Source organism: Equus asinus, chromosome 1 (genome assembly GCF_041296235.1).
Source record: "Equus asinus isolate D_3611 breed Donkey chromosome 1, EquAss-T2T_v2, whole genome shotgun sequence".
NCBI lineage: Eukaryota > Metazoa > Chordata > Mammalia > Perissodactyla > Equidae > Equus > Equus asinus.
The window spans coordinates 156,158,345-156,174,473 of NC_091790.1; the positions used below are offsets into that span (position 1 = coordinate 156,158,345).

The 16,129-nt window shown below is 36.1% G+C and overlaps 1 protein-coding gene across 1 annotated transcript in view; it reads right to left on the reverse strand.

Moving 5' to 3' along the window:
- Nucleotides 1–16,129, reverse strand: part of SPMIP4 (sperm microtubule inner protein 4) — a 53,609-nt gene that overhangs the window by 14,110 nt on the left and 23,370 nt on the right. The window contains exons 4-7 of the mRNA XM_014838998.3: nt 14,700–14,771; nt 12,273–12,302; nt 4,363–4,544; nt 2,180–2,268 (exon numbers count right to left, since the gene is read on the reverse strand). Of these exons, the coding sequence (XP_014694484.1) occupies nt 2,180–2,268; nt 4,363–4,544; nt 12,273–12,302; nt 14,700–14,771 (373 nt within the window). The remainder of the gene's footprint in view (nt 1–2,179; nt 2,269–4,362; nt 4,545–12,272; nt 12,303–14,699; nt 14,772–16,129) is intronic.

Below are 16,129 nucleotides of genomic sequence, written 5' to 3' on the forward strand. Positions count from 1 at the left end.
TGGGGTACAGCCTAGGAACTGAGATTTCTAAAAGCACTCCAGGTGACTCTAATGTGTAGCTGAGGTTGAGAACCACTGCTGCAGCAATGGGAAAGAGAAATACTATTAAAAAATCCTCCTTTAACAAAAATAGAATATTGCAGATAAAGTTGAAGACTCTTTGACCACTTCCCCCAGTTAAGGGTGAAAGGCAGGGGAGGACAAGTATAGGGTATGATCCTAAAGGGAAAAAAAAAGATGAGTCATCAGGTACACTCATCAAGCTCATTATCAATTTTATTTTTATTTCTTCGTCCAGGGAAGTGCATAACTTGATTAGGATTAGGGAGAGCCAGAAGAATGACTGCAAGTTTGAAAATTAAGATCAGTTAGAACAGGTTAAGAAAGTGGGATTACCTGTTAGAAGAGGAGTCAGAGCAGTCAAAAATACTTATGTACAAAGTGCTGTGGGGACTATACATATTATAAAATATTCTGTTTTAAAAGAGCTTATAATTTATTTGATGAGATACAAAATACATGTGAAAAGTTATTGGTTGAAGTAAGTGTTGTAGAAAGTAAGAAGGAGGAGAAATCACTTCTGTTGGAGTAATAATGCTTTAGAAATTACGGTGCTTTCTATTTTTCAAAGTGCTCTCATATCTTTCATATGATCCTTATATCCTGTGAAGTCTTTAGGACAGATTTTACTGAAAGTATACCAATAAATTTTATTAATTAAGGCTCAGAAAAGAGAAACAATATGCCTAATATCAGTTGGAGAACAATTACAGATATAGGACTGACTAGAACATAGGTCTCTTGCTTTGGGTCTCTTTCTACTATGCAACAGAAACAATGAGAATTGAGCTGAGCCTTGAAGAATGAGCAAGTCTTAGATGGGTAGGTAGGCTTTGAGAGGAGAGCACTCCAGGAATAGGAAATGGCCATGAACCTGCTGGAGGACCAGCCAGTGGAGCCAGGCTGTAGGAAGGAAGTAAGGCCAGATCCTGAAGGGTCCTTGTAGCTCAGTTAAAGCATTGGGATTTACACTTAGGTAAAGGGTTGCTAGTCAAGCTTGTTGCAAAGGGGTGTGACATGAAGACAGCAGCATTTTAATGGGTAGGTAGAAATGAGGGACATTGAAAGAAGAAACTAAACTACAGAGCTGGAGACTGGCTATTAGAACACATAATGATGGGATGGCCTTTAGAATAACTTCTCATATTTCTGGGTTGCTTACATACAGATTTTGCTTGAAAGAATGAAAGAGAGCCAGTAAAACAGACGATTCTTTAAGGATTTTTCTTATAACTTTACCAAAAAACCCCAGGAAATCGCTTACTTCATAGATGACTGTGTGACATGGCAGTAACCATGCTCTAGCCTGCCACAATGGTCTTCCCAAGTAAAATTCAAATATTTCCAGCCTTCCATAATTATTTCTTACCTACCTCATGGATCGTTAGACGCAAGGAGATAATATATGGAAAACGGCACTGTCTCTCACAAACTAACTGGCCAATGAATGTTAGCTATTATTATTTTCAAATGTCTAGATGTTTTCCTTCATGATTTAAAACTTTCTCTTTTTACCCACGTGGAGTCATGGTACGGAGGTTATGAGCAGGAACTGGAGTCTCACAAGCCTGAGTTCTATGATCATGAGATAGTCACAAACTTTCTGAGCCTCAGTTTTCTCATCTATAAAATGGGAATGATGATACTGACCTTTTGAGGTTATTGTAGGGGTTAAATGACATATCAAAAATGGTTAGTGTGTATCAATTTCTCAATAAACAGTGGGTATTTTATTTTATTTTTGATTCTACACAACATAATGGTTGGGACAATACATTGCCAATCTTTCTGAGAGTCTCCCATTTACTCTGTATTTCGAGTTACTTGATATATTATGAATCATGAGACTAGAGTTGGGGGATATGCAGTGAGTGAAGTACAGTCCTCCAACACCTTCTTTCGGGGGGAAACCGTTTTTTGGTAACTGTGAAAATGTTACCTCACTGCCAAAAGTATATACGAAATCAGCTAAGAAAACAAAGAAATGTGAATCATGGTCAAAATCTCAAATTTTTCACCCAGATAGAAAAGGAATACAATCCGTCTTTTGGATTTTTATAAATGTATAGAGTAAAAACAATTTTACTTTGTTTTAACACACATTTTAAAAGATACTTACATCATAATATACACCCTGGCCTGGCCAAATCAAGGCTTTCTTCTTTGAATCCATGGGAAAATCAAGTAGTTCATATCTGTAAGGATTCCCTGAAATTTTTAAGAAAAGCACTGTTATCCTGAATGTACAAGAACAGCCTTCTAATTAATGGGATTTATGGGTGAAATAAATAGAAACAAGATAATAGGAGGTAGAGAGGAATGCAGGTGCATTAGGAATGCCTAAATATCAAGAAATGGAGTTAGTACTTGCTTACCAAAAAGGTATTGAAAGAGAACATTTTCTTTTCTTTTGGAGGAAGATTAGCCCTAAGCTAACTGCTGCCAATCCTCCTCTTTTTGCTGAGGAAGACTGGCCCTGAGCTAACATCCGTGCCCATCTTCCTCTACTTTATATGTGGGACGCCTGCCACAGTATGGCTTGCCAAGTGATGCCATGTCTGCACCCAGGATCCGAACCGGCGAACCCCGGGCTGCCAAAGCGGAACGTGTGCACTTAACCACTGCACCACTGGGCCAACCCCAAAAGAGAACATTTTAAAGAATACAGCTTCATAGGTATTGGTAGTAGTTTGATAAGCTTTACCAAACACAGCATGGCTTACCCTGGTCCCATGCTAAGTTGCACGTTAAAGAATGCTCTGAATTACCCATATGTAATAAGTACAAAGGCTGGCATTTATTGAACATTTACCATGTGTCAGCACTGTAGTAAGTGTTTTATATTTATTATCACACACATTTTTCATAGTATTACTGTGAGAAATGTACTGTTATTTCTAGTTTAATGAATGAGGGAACTGAGGGACAAAGAAAATAAGCAATTTGCCCAAGATCACACAGGTAGTAAGTGGAAAAATTCAGACTTAGGCAATCTGGTTCTAGAACCTGCACTCTTAACCTATATGCTACTTATTTCTAAAAAAGAAGAGTAAAGATAAGTGGAAGAGGAGAAAACCTAATGCAGTACTAGCTCCTGGAAAGGTCTTTCATAAGGGTTATTAGAATATATTCATCTTTTAAAAATCCCCTAAGAGTGACAGACTGGTCAGCGACAGATAGATGCCTGGAAGAGCAGAAAATTAAGGTGGGAACTTATTTCTTCAGTCTCTGATCTACACTGCACTGAAAAGCATTTTTATAAATTCATTTTCTTGCTAACTGTATGCACTTCATTTAATTTCAGAAATTATCTAATTCAAAATTGAAATAAATAAATTTGCTTTGACAATTTACCTAATAAGATCATAAAAATTTCAATTGCTTAGGTATCCTATCTTGTAGTTCTTTTCCACAGCCTCCCCCCCGACACCCTTTCCCAATATAACTAAGCATAGCACTTGACAATAAGGTACTGAGGTTGATATTGATGATGGCAGTATTCTGTTCTTACATTTGGGTCCAAATATTCAGGTACAGGGGAACTGCATTACAGGACAGTTCTTGGGTTTTACTTACCTCACAGCCTAAATTCATTCAACAAATATTTATGTTTGCCTACCATGTACCTTTTCTGTCACCCTCAGTTACCTTCTCTCTAGTATCTTCAACGTTTCTCCATAGGTTTCTTTGTGTCGAAGTGTCTAGTGTGGGAGAGACTTGATGACTAGTGGGCTCACCGTCCTCTCTAATAAAACATGACTGGGAAGACCCCAAGGTTTGTATCAGTAAGAAGACACTCCAAGGTGTTAAGAGGAACTGAACACACTGCTCCCAACACTCTCTGAGTCTTACTTCAATGAGGGTCTTTCAGTTGCATCACAACTGCCACACCCATGTCTGGACACTGATACTCTGAACTCATTGTCCCTTGTGCTGATCACCTGAGCTAGAATGGAATTTTTAAAAGCTAAACCATAAGAGAGAGCAGGAAGGAAATAAAAATAGAAAATACAAGTAGAATAAAACCATAAAACCAATCAATTCTACAATGTTTGGTTTTGCCATGGGAGGCTCTGTATAAAGAGGAAAGGCTGAGAGCATCTGTGGAGAATCTGATTTAATTGGTCTGGGGTAGGGTTCCAGCTGATTCTAAAGTACAGCCACAGTTGAGAACAACTTTCCTAATCTACTGTTGGTCACAGTTTTGTGACTTGAGTCCTTTGCCCTCATTTAATTTTATTATTGAATATACTCCAAATATAAGAAGAATGAATACTGTTTTGATTTCAAATCATATTTTACCTCTTGTCTTCAAAATCTTTGTATCATAAGGCTTCGTGGGCACAGTGGGAGGAAATGGCTGTTGGCTTCGGGCTTTAATGCCAGTGTAGAGATCCTTAGGTGATGTAAAGGTCGGGAACATGGCACCGCGAGAGATGTGTGTGTGGTAGGGGTGTTCAATCGGATACGGGGAGCAGATTTCTCTGAGATTTAGTTGAGCAAACAAAACATTATAGAAAGAAGTGCAATTGAAAAAAATTAATCATCAAATATTTACTGGGACCCTTCTTTGTGGCAGGTACTGTTCTAATCCCTGGGAATATGAGAGTAGCCAAAGTCCCTATACTTATGGAGTTAGCATTCTTGTGGACTATATACCATAAAACATAGGAAATTTAAAACATGTTGCTAGACAAATCAAAAGTAAATTTAATTTTTAAAATAAATACTACTGAATTCTTTATCAGTGAATAATACTCATAACTGACATAAAAATATGAAGCAGAAGATATATGAATTTTATAGTTTTTTGAATGCTACAGGAAGAATTTCTAGTGGCTTTCAACTCCTGCCTCTTGTTTTAAGAGGATCCCAGTTTATGGAATCGTTTTGAGCATTCAGCTTCAGTATGCCAAGTGACCTCTAGCCATCTTGGATTGGACTTTGAACTCAGGCCATCTGTTTCTTTAAGCAGTCAATACAGAAAATATATGGCCTGTTTATATACCCAGTACTGTTGAGAAATAAAAAACCCAAAAATAGCTGGTACACTGAAGGAAAAAGAACCCAACAAGTTAAAAAGACCACAGGGATATAATTTTCCTATCATTTGAAGAACTAGTAGAGTTTTTAAAAAGAACTAGCAGAAGTTTAAAAAAAACTATGTGAGAGCTGTCTAAATTAGAAGAAAATTGAGATTAGGAAGCCCATGGAATAGAGAAATGTTATATGTAATTAGAAAATAAAGTGAAAAAAAAAGTAAGACCAGTGTTGGTAGTTGAACTGTGTCCTCCCAAAGTTTGTATGTTGAAGTTCTAACTCCCACTACCTCAGAATGTGACCTTGTTGGGAAATAGGGTCATTGCAGATGTAATTAGTTAAGATGAGGTGATACTGGAGTAGAGTGAGCCCCTAATCCAATGTGACCAGTGTCCTTATAAAAAAGGGAAATTTGGACACAGACACGGACACAGGGAGAATGCCATGTGAAGGTGAAGGAAGCTCTGGGTGATACATGTACAAGCCAAGGAACACCCAAGATGCCAGCAAACCGCCAGAAGCCAGGAGGGAGGCATGAAACATTCTCTCAGACTCTCAGAAGGAAGCAACTCTGCCGAAACCTTGATCTCAGACTTCTAGCCTCCAGAACTGTGAGACACCAGATTTCTGTTTTTTTTTTCCAGCAAATATAACCAGGGAGGACTCAGACCTCCAAAAGAGCACGTGCAAGCAGTGAGAAGTAGATGTGTGCCAGGAGTATGGATGCTCTGGGTTCTTATAGGAGAATAGCTAAAGAAAGAGTTTAAGAGATTAACTGCATTGAATGGTGACGTCAGCATCATGGTGGAGTGAGGTCTCTCAGAAATATTTTCCCTCCAATATACAACAACAAAAAATCCATACTCCAACAGAAACCAGGTGTTGCAATACTTATATCAGATAAAGTAGACTTCAAGATAAGACAGGTAAAGAGAGACAAAGAAGGGCAGTATATAGTGACCAAAGGGACACTCCATCAAGAAGAAATAACATTTATAAATATCTATGCACCCAACACAGGAGCACTAAAGTACATAAAGCAACTATTAACAAACCTAAAAGAATACATTAATAATAACACAATAATAGTAGGGGACCTGAACACTCCACTCACATCAATGGATAGATCATCCAGACAGAAAATCAACAAGGAAATAGTGGAATTAATTGAAAACCTAGACCAGATGGACTTAATAGACATTATATATGTCTATATATAGTCTATATAGTGTTCTATATGAACACTCCATCCAAAAGCAGCAGAATACACATTCTTCTCAAGTGCACACAGAACATTCTCAAGAATAGACTATATGTTGGGAAACAAGGCAAGCCTCAATAAATTTAAGAAGATTGAAATAATAACAAGCATCTTTTCTGATCACAATGCCATAAAGCTAGAAATTAATTCCAAGAAAAAAGCTGAGAAAAGGACAAAGATGTGGAGACTAAACAACATGCTATTGAATGAGCAATGGATCATTGAAGAAATTAAAGGAGAAATCAAAAAAATATCTGGAGACAAATGAAAATGAAAACATACCATACCAACTCATATGGAATGCAGCAAAAGCCATATTAAGAGGGAAATTCATCACAATACACGCTCACCTTAACAAATAAGAAAAAACCCAAATAAGCAATCTCAAATTACACCTAACTGAATTAGAAAAAGAAGAAAAAACAAAGCCCATAATAAGCAGGAGAGAAATAATAAAAATCAGAGCAGAAATAAGTGCTATTGAGACAAAAAAAGGCAGGAGAAAGGATCAATGAGACAAAGAGCTGGTTCGTTGAGAAGATAAACAAAATTGACAAACCCCTAGCCAGTCTGACAAAGAGAAAAAACAGAGAAAGCTCAGATAAATAAAATTAGAAATGAAAGAGGAGAAATAACAACAGATGCCACAGAAATACAACAGATTATAAGAGAATAGTATGAAAAACTATATGCCAACAAAATGGACAAGCTAGATGAAATGGATAAATTCTTAGACTCTTACAACCTCCCAAAGCTGAATCAATAAGAAACAGAGAATCTGAATAGACCACTCACAACTAAAGTGATTGAAACAGTAATCAAAAGCATCCCAAAGAAAAGCCCAGGACCAGACAGCTTCCCTGGGGAATTCTACTAAACTTTCTGAGAGGATTTAATATTTATCTTTCCCAAGCTATTCCAAAAAATTAGGGAAGATGGATGCTTCCTAACACATTCTACGAGGCCAACATCACTCTGATCACCAAATCACCAACATCACAACATCACCAAAGCCAGACAAGGACAACACAAAAAAGGAAAACTACAGGCCAATATCACTGCTGAACATAGATGCAAAAATCCTCAACAAAATATTGGCAACCTGAATACAGCAATACATCAAAAAAGATCATACATCATGATCAAGTGGGATTTATTCTAGGGACACAGGGATGGTTCAACATCCACAAATCAATCAATGTGATACACCACATTAACAAAATGAGGAATAAAAACCACATGATCATCTCAATAGATGCAGGGAAAGCATTTGACAAGATCCAACAGCCATTTATAATAGAAACTCTTAACAAATGGGGACAGAGGAAACTACCTCAACACCACATATAACAAACTCACAGCCAACATCGTACTTGGGAAAAACTGAATGCCATCCCTCTGAGAACAGGAACAAGACAAGGATGCCCACTATCACCACCTTTATTCAACATAGTACTGGACGTTTTGGCCAGAGCAATTAAGCAAGAGAAAGGAATAAAAGGAATCCAAATTGGGAGTGAAGAAGTGAAGCTCTCACTGTTTGCAGATGACATGATCTTACATATAGAAAACCCTAAGGAATCCATCGGAAAAGTATTAGAAATAACTAACAATTCCAGTAAAGTTGTGGGGTACAAAATCAACATACAAAAATCAGTTGCATTTCTGTACTCAAATAACGAACTTATAGAAAGAGAATTCAAGAATACAATTCCACTTACAATTGCAAAAAAAAGAATAAAGTACCTAGGAATAAATTTAACTAAGGAGGCGAAGGACTTACACAATGAAAACTATAAGACATTACAGAAAGAAATAGATAATGACATAAAGAGATGTAAAGAGATTCCATGCACATGGATTGGAAGAATAAAGATAGTTAAAATGCCCATACTACCCAAAGTAATCTACAGATTCAATGCAATCCCAATCAGAATCCCAATGACATTCTTGATGGAAATAGAGTAAAGAATCCTAAAATTCATATGGGGCAAGCAAGACCCTGAATTGTTAAAGCAATACTGAGAAAAAAGAACAAAGCTGGAGGCATCACAATCTCTGACTTCAAAATGTACTATAAAGCCATAGTGATCAAAACAGCATGGTACTGGTACAAAAACAGGCACACAGATCAATGGAACAGAACTGAAAGCCCAGAAATAAAACTGCACACATATGGACAGCTAATCTTTGACAAAGGCGTCAAGAACATACAATGGAGAAAAGACAGTCTCTTCAATAAATGGTATCAGGAAAACTGGACGGCCACATGCAAAAGAATCAAAGTACACCATTATCTCATGCCATACACAAAAATAAACTCAAAATGGATCAAAGACTTGAAGACAAGTCCTCAAACCATAAAACTCCTGGAAGATAATGTAGGTAGTACATTCTTTGACATCGAACTTAAAAGGCTCTTTTCGAATACCATGTCTTCTCAGACAAGGGAAACAAAAGAAAAAATAAACAAGTGGGAGTTCATCAGACTAAAGAGCTTCTGCAAGGCAAAGGAAACTAGGATGAAAACCAAAAGACAACGCACCAATTGGGAGAAAATTTTTGCAAATCAGCTATCTGATAAGGGGTTAAGCTCCATAATATATAAAGAACTCACACAACTGAACAACAAAAAACAAACAGCCCAATCAAAAAATGGGCAGAGGATATGAACAGATATTTTTCCAAAGAAGATATTTATTTCATCAATAAACAGATGAAAAGATGTTCAACATCACTAATCATCAGGGAAATGCAAATCAAAACTACACTAAGTTACCACTTTATGCCTGTTAAAATGGCTATAATCACTAAGACTAAAAATAACAAATGTTGGAGAGGGTGTGCAGAGAAGGGAACCCTCATACACTGCTGGTGGGAATGCAAACTGGGGCAGCCACTATGGAAAACAGTATGGAGATTCCTCAAAAAACTAAAAATAGAACTACCATATGGCCCAATTATCTCACTACTGGGTATCTACCCAAACAACCTGAAATCAACAACCCAAAGTAACATATGCACCCCTATGTTCATTGCAGCACTATTCACAATAGCCAAGACATGAGTGCCCATTGACTCATGATTGGATAAAGAAGATGTGGTATATATACACAATGGAATACTACTCAGCCAGAAAAAAGGACAAATTCATCCCATTTGCAACATGGAAAGACCTGGAGGGAATTTTGCTAGGCGAAATAAGGCAGTCTGAGAAAGACACACGGCAGATGGTTTCACTCATATGTGGAATATAAACAAGCAAGTGGACAAAGAAAACAGTTCAGTGGTTACTAGGGGAAGAAGAGTGAGGAGTGGGCAAGGAGGAGGGTAGAGGGGAGCTCCTATGTGGTAACAGACAAGAAATATTGTACAACTGAAATTTCACATTGATGTAAACTATTACGAACTCAAATTAAAAAAAAAAGATTAACTGCATTTATAGTGCTTAAAATTATAACCCATCAAAGCTGTGGGAAAGCTGTTTAATGTCTGTATTTATCAGGTCAAAACAAATGTACAGGTTGTGCCATGAACGTTAGTGTTAGAGTCTTGTTATATAATTTTTCCTTTCACTGTTTTCTAAGTGTCAGCAAAATTTATATAGTAGCTTCTGCAAGTCACTATGGATGGTATGACTCTGAAATAATGAGAATAATTTCTATAAGAAACATTTAAAATGCCTCATTGCTTTTCCATCATATGATAGTTTTCAATCCCAAGAATTTTTCGTTGGTTTTGCATATATTCTCTAAAATGTTTTTCCCCTCAGATTCTAGAAATGTATATTTCCTAGCAAATAGTATTAAGGTATATCTAGTAATGATTTAGGAAAATGTATTTTACTCTAAGACCTGAAAGCTATGGACTTTGTGTGTCTTGAGTTTATGTTTATTATAAGATTTCATTCAATATCTTGTATATATTGCAAAGATTATTTTTGTTTGTTAAAAATGTTGCAAAATTTTATCTTGAAATAAATTTTTAATTTGTATCCCATTCAAGTTTTGGGTACAATTGTATTCAATGACCAGAATGTATATTTATTCCTTTAAATTAAGACTATGTAGAAAATGAATATGTTCCTGTTATATTAAATGATGTATAAAGATTACTTTCCATTTTGTGTCTTAAGTCCCTAAAAAGAGACAAAGAATAAGGAAAAGGGTGTAGAACGTCACTCACTCACTCAACCACACACACATTTAAAGAAGGGAGTTTGGTTTCTCTTCAGTGAGTCATCCAGTTGGAGGCATGGGCTGTTCTGCCCTGCTGAACAAGATTTACCAAGATGTTTGTCAAGATGTTACCCGGCTCTTCCGGGGGATGTCTGAGGAGTTCAGGCCAGAGGAGAAGACTTTGGAACTTGTCAGACTACAAGCAGAAAGGTGACCAGAGAAAAAGAACCCAACGAAAAGGGCTTTACTTTTAACAAAGGTTTTTGCATAGTTGTTTTTACAAAAACAACCCCAAATGAGCTAGTCTTTAATTTTAATAGCCTTTTGAGGAGATCTTTGCTTTAACTGAAGCACAGTTTTTAAATGTCAGCTTAATATTTTCAGTTAAAGATTGATAGGGACTCCAGTAGCACCAAGGACACCTGGTGCTCAGGTCCTAGTTTCTAACACCATTCTCCAATAGAAGGAACTGGGCTCCTTGGAGAAGCAGCCAATTGTAGGAGTGGGGCAGGAAACGTACAAGATGAGCCTGGAGCATCTTGTAGCACCAGAAAGTAAGGAAGCACTTAAAGAAAAAACCAAAAGACCCTACAACGATAAGTGATGAAGTACACAACAATAAAACAAAACAAACACACACACGCACACACACCGTCCAGAATGATAGGGGCATGGATACAGGAGCCAACTGAGAGTCCCAATGGCCAATATGAGTAAGAAAAGATAGAAAATACTGCAGGATTACTACTATAGTACCAAAGTACAAAATAAATGTCCATGAGTCCATACTGATATAAATAGGTGATGGAATAAATAAATAAATGGGGGAGCACAGACAAATCTCCCATGCAGAAGAATGCTAAATAATTTACGTAGGTACTCTGTCCTCAAGGAGGTGGAGCGTAATTCCAGACTGAGTAAGAGTGGGCTGCACACAGTGACTTTCTTCTGAAGAGTACAGGATGGAAAGGGGAGAAATGATTAATTGTACAGTGGGGGCACCTGGTAAACACGACCTCAGCTAGGTAATCAAGGTCAACGTCAACAGTGTAAGTTATGTTGATAGCAGGTACTCTTGATATGATGGGTGAAAATGGCACTTTACCTCTGTGTTCTTCCTCCCCAAAACATTACCGCAGTCTAATCATGAGAAAAACACCAGACAAATCCCAACTGGGGGACATTCCACAAAATATCTGACCAGTAATCCTTAAAACTATCTAGGTCATAAAAAAAAAGAAAGTCTGAGAAACTGTCACAGCCACAAGGAACCTAAGGAGATATGACCACTAAATATAATGTGGGATCCTGGAATAGAAAAAGGACATTAGGGAAAAACTGGGGAAATCTGAATAAAGTATGGACTTTAGTTAATTGTAATGCATCAATGTTGGCTGATTAATTGTGACAAATGTACCAGACTAATGTAAGACGTTAATAATAGGGGAAACTGGGTATGAAGTATATGGGAACTCTCTGTACTATTTTCCTAATAATTCTGTAAATCTAAAACTATACTAAATTCAAAAGTTTATTTTAAAAAGAAGATTAGCAGGGGATATAATTGGGGAAAATCAGTAGTACCATTACCTTGCACTTGTACCAGCCTCTCCTCTCACTTGTTAAAATCTTTCAGGAAAAGTCTCATTTTGTCCTCATACTAAGACATATGGAATGCCAGTATTTTTTTCCTTGATTGTAACAGGGAAGGAAAATATAAATTGTATACTTACCCTACTGTTGAATTAGGTGGTTTGGGTAACCTAGAATAAAAACAGGAAAAAAATCCTAATTTATACTAAAGACATTTCTTTCTTTGTTTCTTTCTTTTTTGATGAGGAAGATTGATCCTGAGCTAATATCTGTTGCCCATCTTCCACTTTTTGCTTGAGGAAGATTGCCCCTGAGCTAACATCTGTGCCAATCTTCCTCTGTTTTGTCTGTGGGATACCACCACAGCATGGCTTGATGAGTGGTATGTATGATCAGATCCAAACCTATGAAGCCTGGGCCACTGAAGTGGAGCATGTGAACCCAACCACTAGGCCACCAGGCTGGCCCCTATTAAGGACTTTTTATAACTTACTCTCCTATTAGAAACTTGCTTAAGTATAAAGATGTATCCTATTTTCATACTACAGTATCTTTAAGATAATATTCTTGCTTGATTTTATGGAACACTGAATATTGAGCAGACATATATGATATCATCATATCTCAGTTGTCTGTTGATCATTTTTTTCCATTCTGCTTATTCTAACTGCAGTCTCACCCACCACCCGTTTTGCATTTCTTATTTGCAGTGCAGGTACAGGACTGACCACTTCTAATGAGAACACAGATCTGGTTCTTGCTGACCTTTACCCTCAGGGTCAGGCAGTAGCCAGAGTGTTCTGAGGCAGCCTGACACCATGCATGTGGTGCAAGTACATGACCTAACGTGACCTGAGCATGGCCTGGTTGGAGAAGATATATATGCACTGTGTGTATTTTGTCCCTTCGCCCAGGATTGCTTATCTCTTGTGATAGTAAATGTTGCCCAGTTGACAGAGAGGCTAGAAGAAACTGAACAAGCTCCCAGAGGCATGCCTCTTCTGAGTCAGTTCATTCAAAGGTTACTCTGAGCCCTTCATGCCAAGAAACAAGACTGCAGCCCAGGAGCGAAGTCCACACTAGAGAAGGATTGTCATCCACTTTCCTTGGATTTCAAAATTAGTTTCAGCCTATGCAAATATCCCTGAAATATTTCAGGCATGAAAAGTGAACAGAATGTTATCAGTTGATAGTAAAGATCAGCAAAATTGAGTATACTGTTTAATTTTTAACGTTTCTTTATTTCAAAAATGGTATATAAGCCATATAATTTTATTAGTCTATAATGTATTGTAAACACATAATTCACATGAACCATAAAAGGTTTATATCTTTCTTTGGACTCAAGTTTGGAGGCTTGGAACTGAAAAAAAGCATGTCTTGTCTTCCAGTTATATTTCTGGTTGAGTTGAGAAACGGGGGCAATGAATATACTGATTCAAGGGATCTAGAGTTACTAGATTGGCTGTTACATATGAAATATTAAATCAGCATCTAAAATTTTTCTCATGTAACAAATTAGCTATGATATCGACAGTTATATGCCTAATATTGATTTGACTCAAAATGGAAAAAAAATTTAAAAAGAATAAGTGGGAACCTTTTTTAAAAATTCAAAGTTTGAAAGGATAAAATGAAAATGAAAACTGCTCAGAGACACAAATTTCTTGACCTGAACCAGTCCATTATTTTACTGCCACATCCTGTATCTACTTTAAAAAATTTTTATTATTTTATTTAGGTCATATTGGCTTATAACATTGAGTAAATTTCCGGTGTACGTTATTACATATCAGTTTCTGAGTTTACCAACCCCAAAGGGATAAAGAGGGCCTCACAACCACAAATTTCATGTCTTTTTGGCTCCCTCTTGTGGCCAAGCTCTGTACTAACCTTACCTACGAAAAGTCTAAGAATTCTAATAAAGGTAAAGTGATATTTTCATTGTTACTTCAATGCTGTCAGTTTTATTTTTATCCGAAAATTAAAAAGTATGCTTTTGTAATATATACAACAAACTATTTCAAAGAGTGAAAAATAACTTAATATATTGGAAAATAATTTCTCTAAGCAAAGGATAATTAACAAGTATTCCTTATTCAAAAAAGAGATTTAGGGAGTAATTTTGTTAAGAGTTATTTGTAGATTGTCATAACGAATCTCTCTCCTCATAAAATTCTGATTAAAAATTTTGTTGAGGGTGCTAGGGCATTTTCTATGAACCTCTTGAGAAATGTAACAGACTCTTATTCAACTGAGTAACTAGTTCAAAGGCAGGGAAATGTTCCAAGATGACCTGTATGAGTCCCTTCAAACATTACTATTCCATATTTCCTACATTTTTCCCACTTTTTAAAATGCCACAAATTATTAGTGAGTTTTTGGTTTATTGTTTTGTATTTGTTGTTTGGTTTTAGTTTCTATAATTAATGGTCTTATTGAAAAAAAAGGAACCCTTTTGTTTTTCTAAAAGTTCCCATTTTGGGGCTTTTTTATTTCTCATATAACTCATCTCAAGTTAAAAATGTTGTTTGATCTCATATAAGGAAAAGAAAGCCCAAACTTACAAAGAATCATTTCCATAGATGTCACTTTTTTTGTTCTGCGTCAAATAATAGAATTGTTCAATGGGAAGCTTTCTGAAAAGAAAGAAAAGATTAAATTGAACATCTTTTCAATTTAACACAGTGTAATGGTGAGACAGTAACGGACAAATAGACTAATACAACCATGTATATATGGAAATTCAGTATGTGAAAGGTGGCATTTTAAATCAGTGGAAAAGGATTTAGTTTTCAATAAACAATGCAGGAAAAACTCACTAGCCATTTGGAAAAAATAGATTTCTCTTTCATACTATCCACAAAGATAATTTAAGGTGGATTAAAAATCTAAAGAATTGGAAAACATATACAAATATTAAAAGAAAATAAATGAAACTATATATTTTTTTGGTGGTAGAAAAAACATTTTAAATAAGATTTTTCTTTTAAAAGTCAAAAACCAAAAAGAAATTTGATAACATCAAATGAAAAACTTTTGAATACAGGACAGTATAAAAACACTCAAATAAAACAAAGATTGGAAGAAACATTTGTAAGTAATATACATAAAGGATTAATATCCAGAACATAAAGAACTAGTAAGAGTCTATAGCTAAAAGACAAACAATAAAAATGGGCAAAGAATAAGAACAGAAACGGAAATGTAAATGACCACACATAAGAAAACATAAACAAAGGAAAAAAGTACTCAGCCTGACCAGAGAAATGCATTCTGATAACCAAGATAACCTTTCCACTCATTAGATGGGCAAAAATTATACACTTTGGTAATATGATATAGTTGGTCAAGAGTATGAGGAAATGGATACTTTTAGACACTACCATGAGAATATAAAACATTGGGCTATAGCTACTAAAATTAAAAATATTCATATATTGTGACCCTTAACTTCCACTTAGGATTTTCCCTAGAGAAACATTTGTGTATGAGCTCAGGGAGGCCTGTACAAGGATATTCATTACATATAGTTAATGCAAAAAAAGGAAAGAATATGAGAATGGCTAAATAAACTATGATGCATCCATATTATGGAACATTATGAGAAACTAAAAAGAATGGGTAGATCTGTATTTACGATCTCTAGATTACAGAAGGAAAAGAAAAACCAAGTTGCCTAATACTATGTATCAAATGATTCCACACATAAACAAAATAATACCATATACTTCAATGGGTGGGTGTATAATTATGTCAATGTTTAACAAAAGGTATGAAAGGAGACACACCAAAATGGTAACAGTGGTTCCCTCCAGGAAGGAGATTGGGATTGGTGGGGCAGTGGTCAAAGAAGACTGGACTTTATGTTTGATTTTTTTAAAAAAGACTTTATTTTTTTAGAGCAATTTTAGGTTCATAGCAAAGTTGAGAGGAAGATAGAGAGATTTCCCATATACCCTTTACTCCCACACATGGTTAGCCTCCCCCATTATCA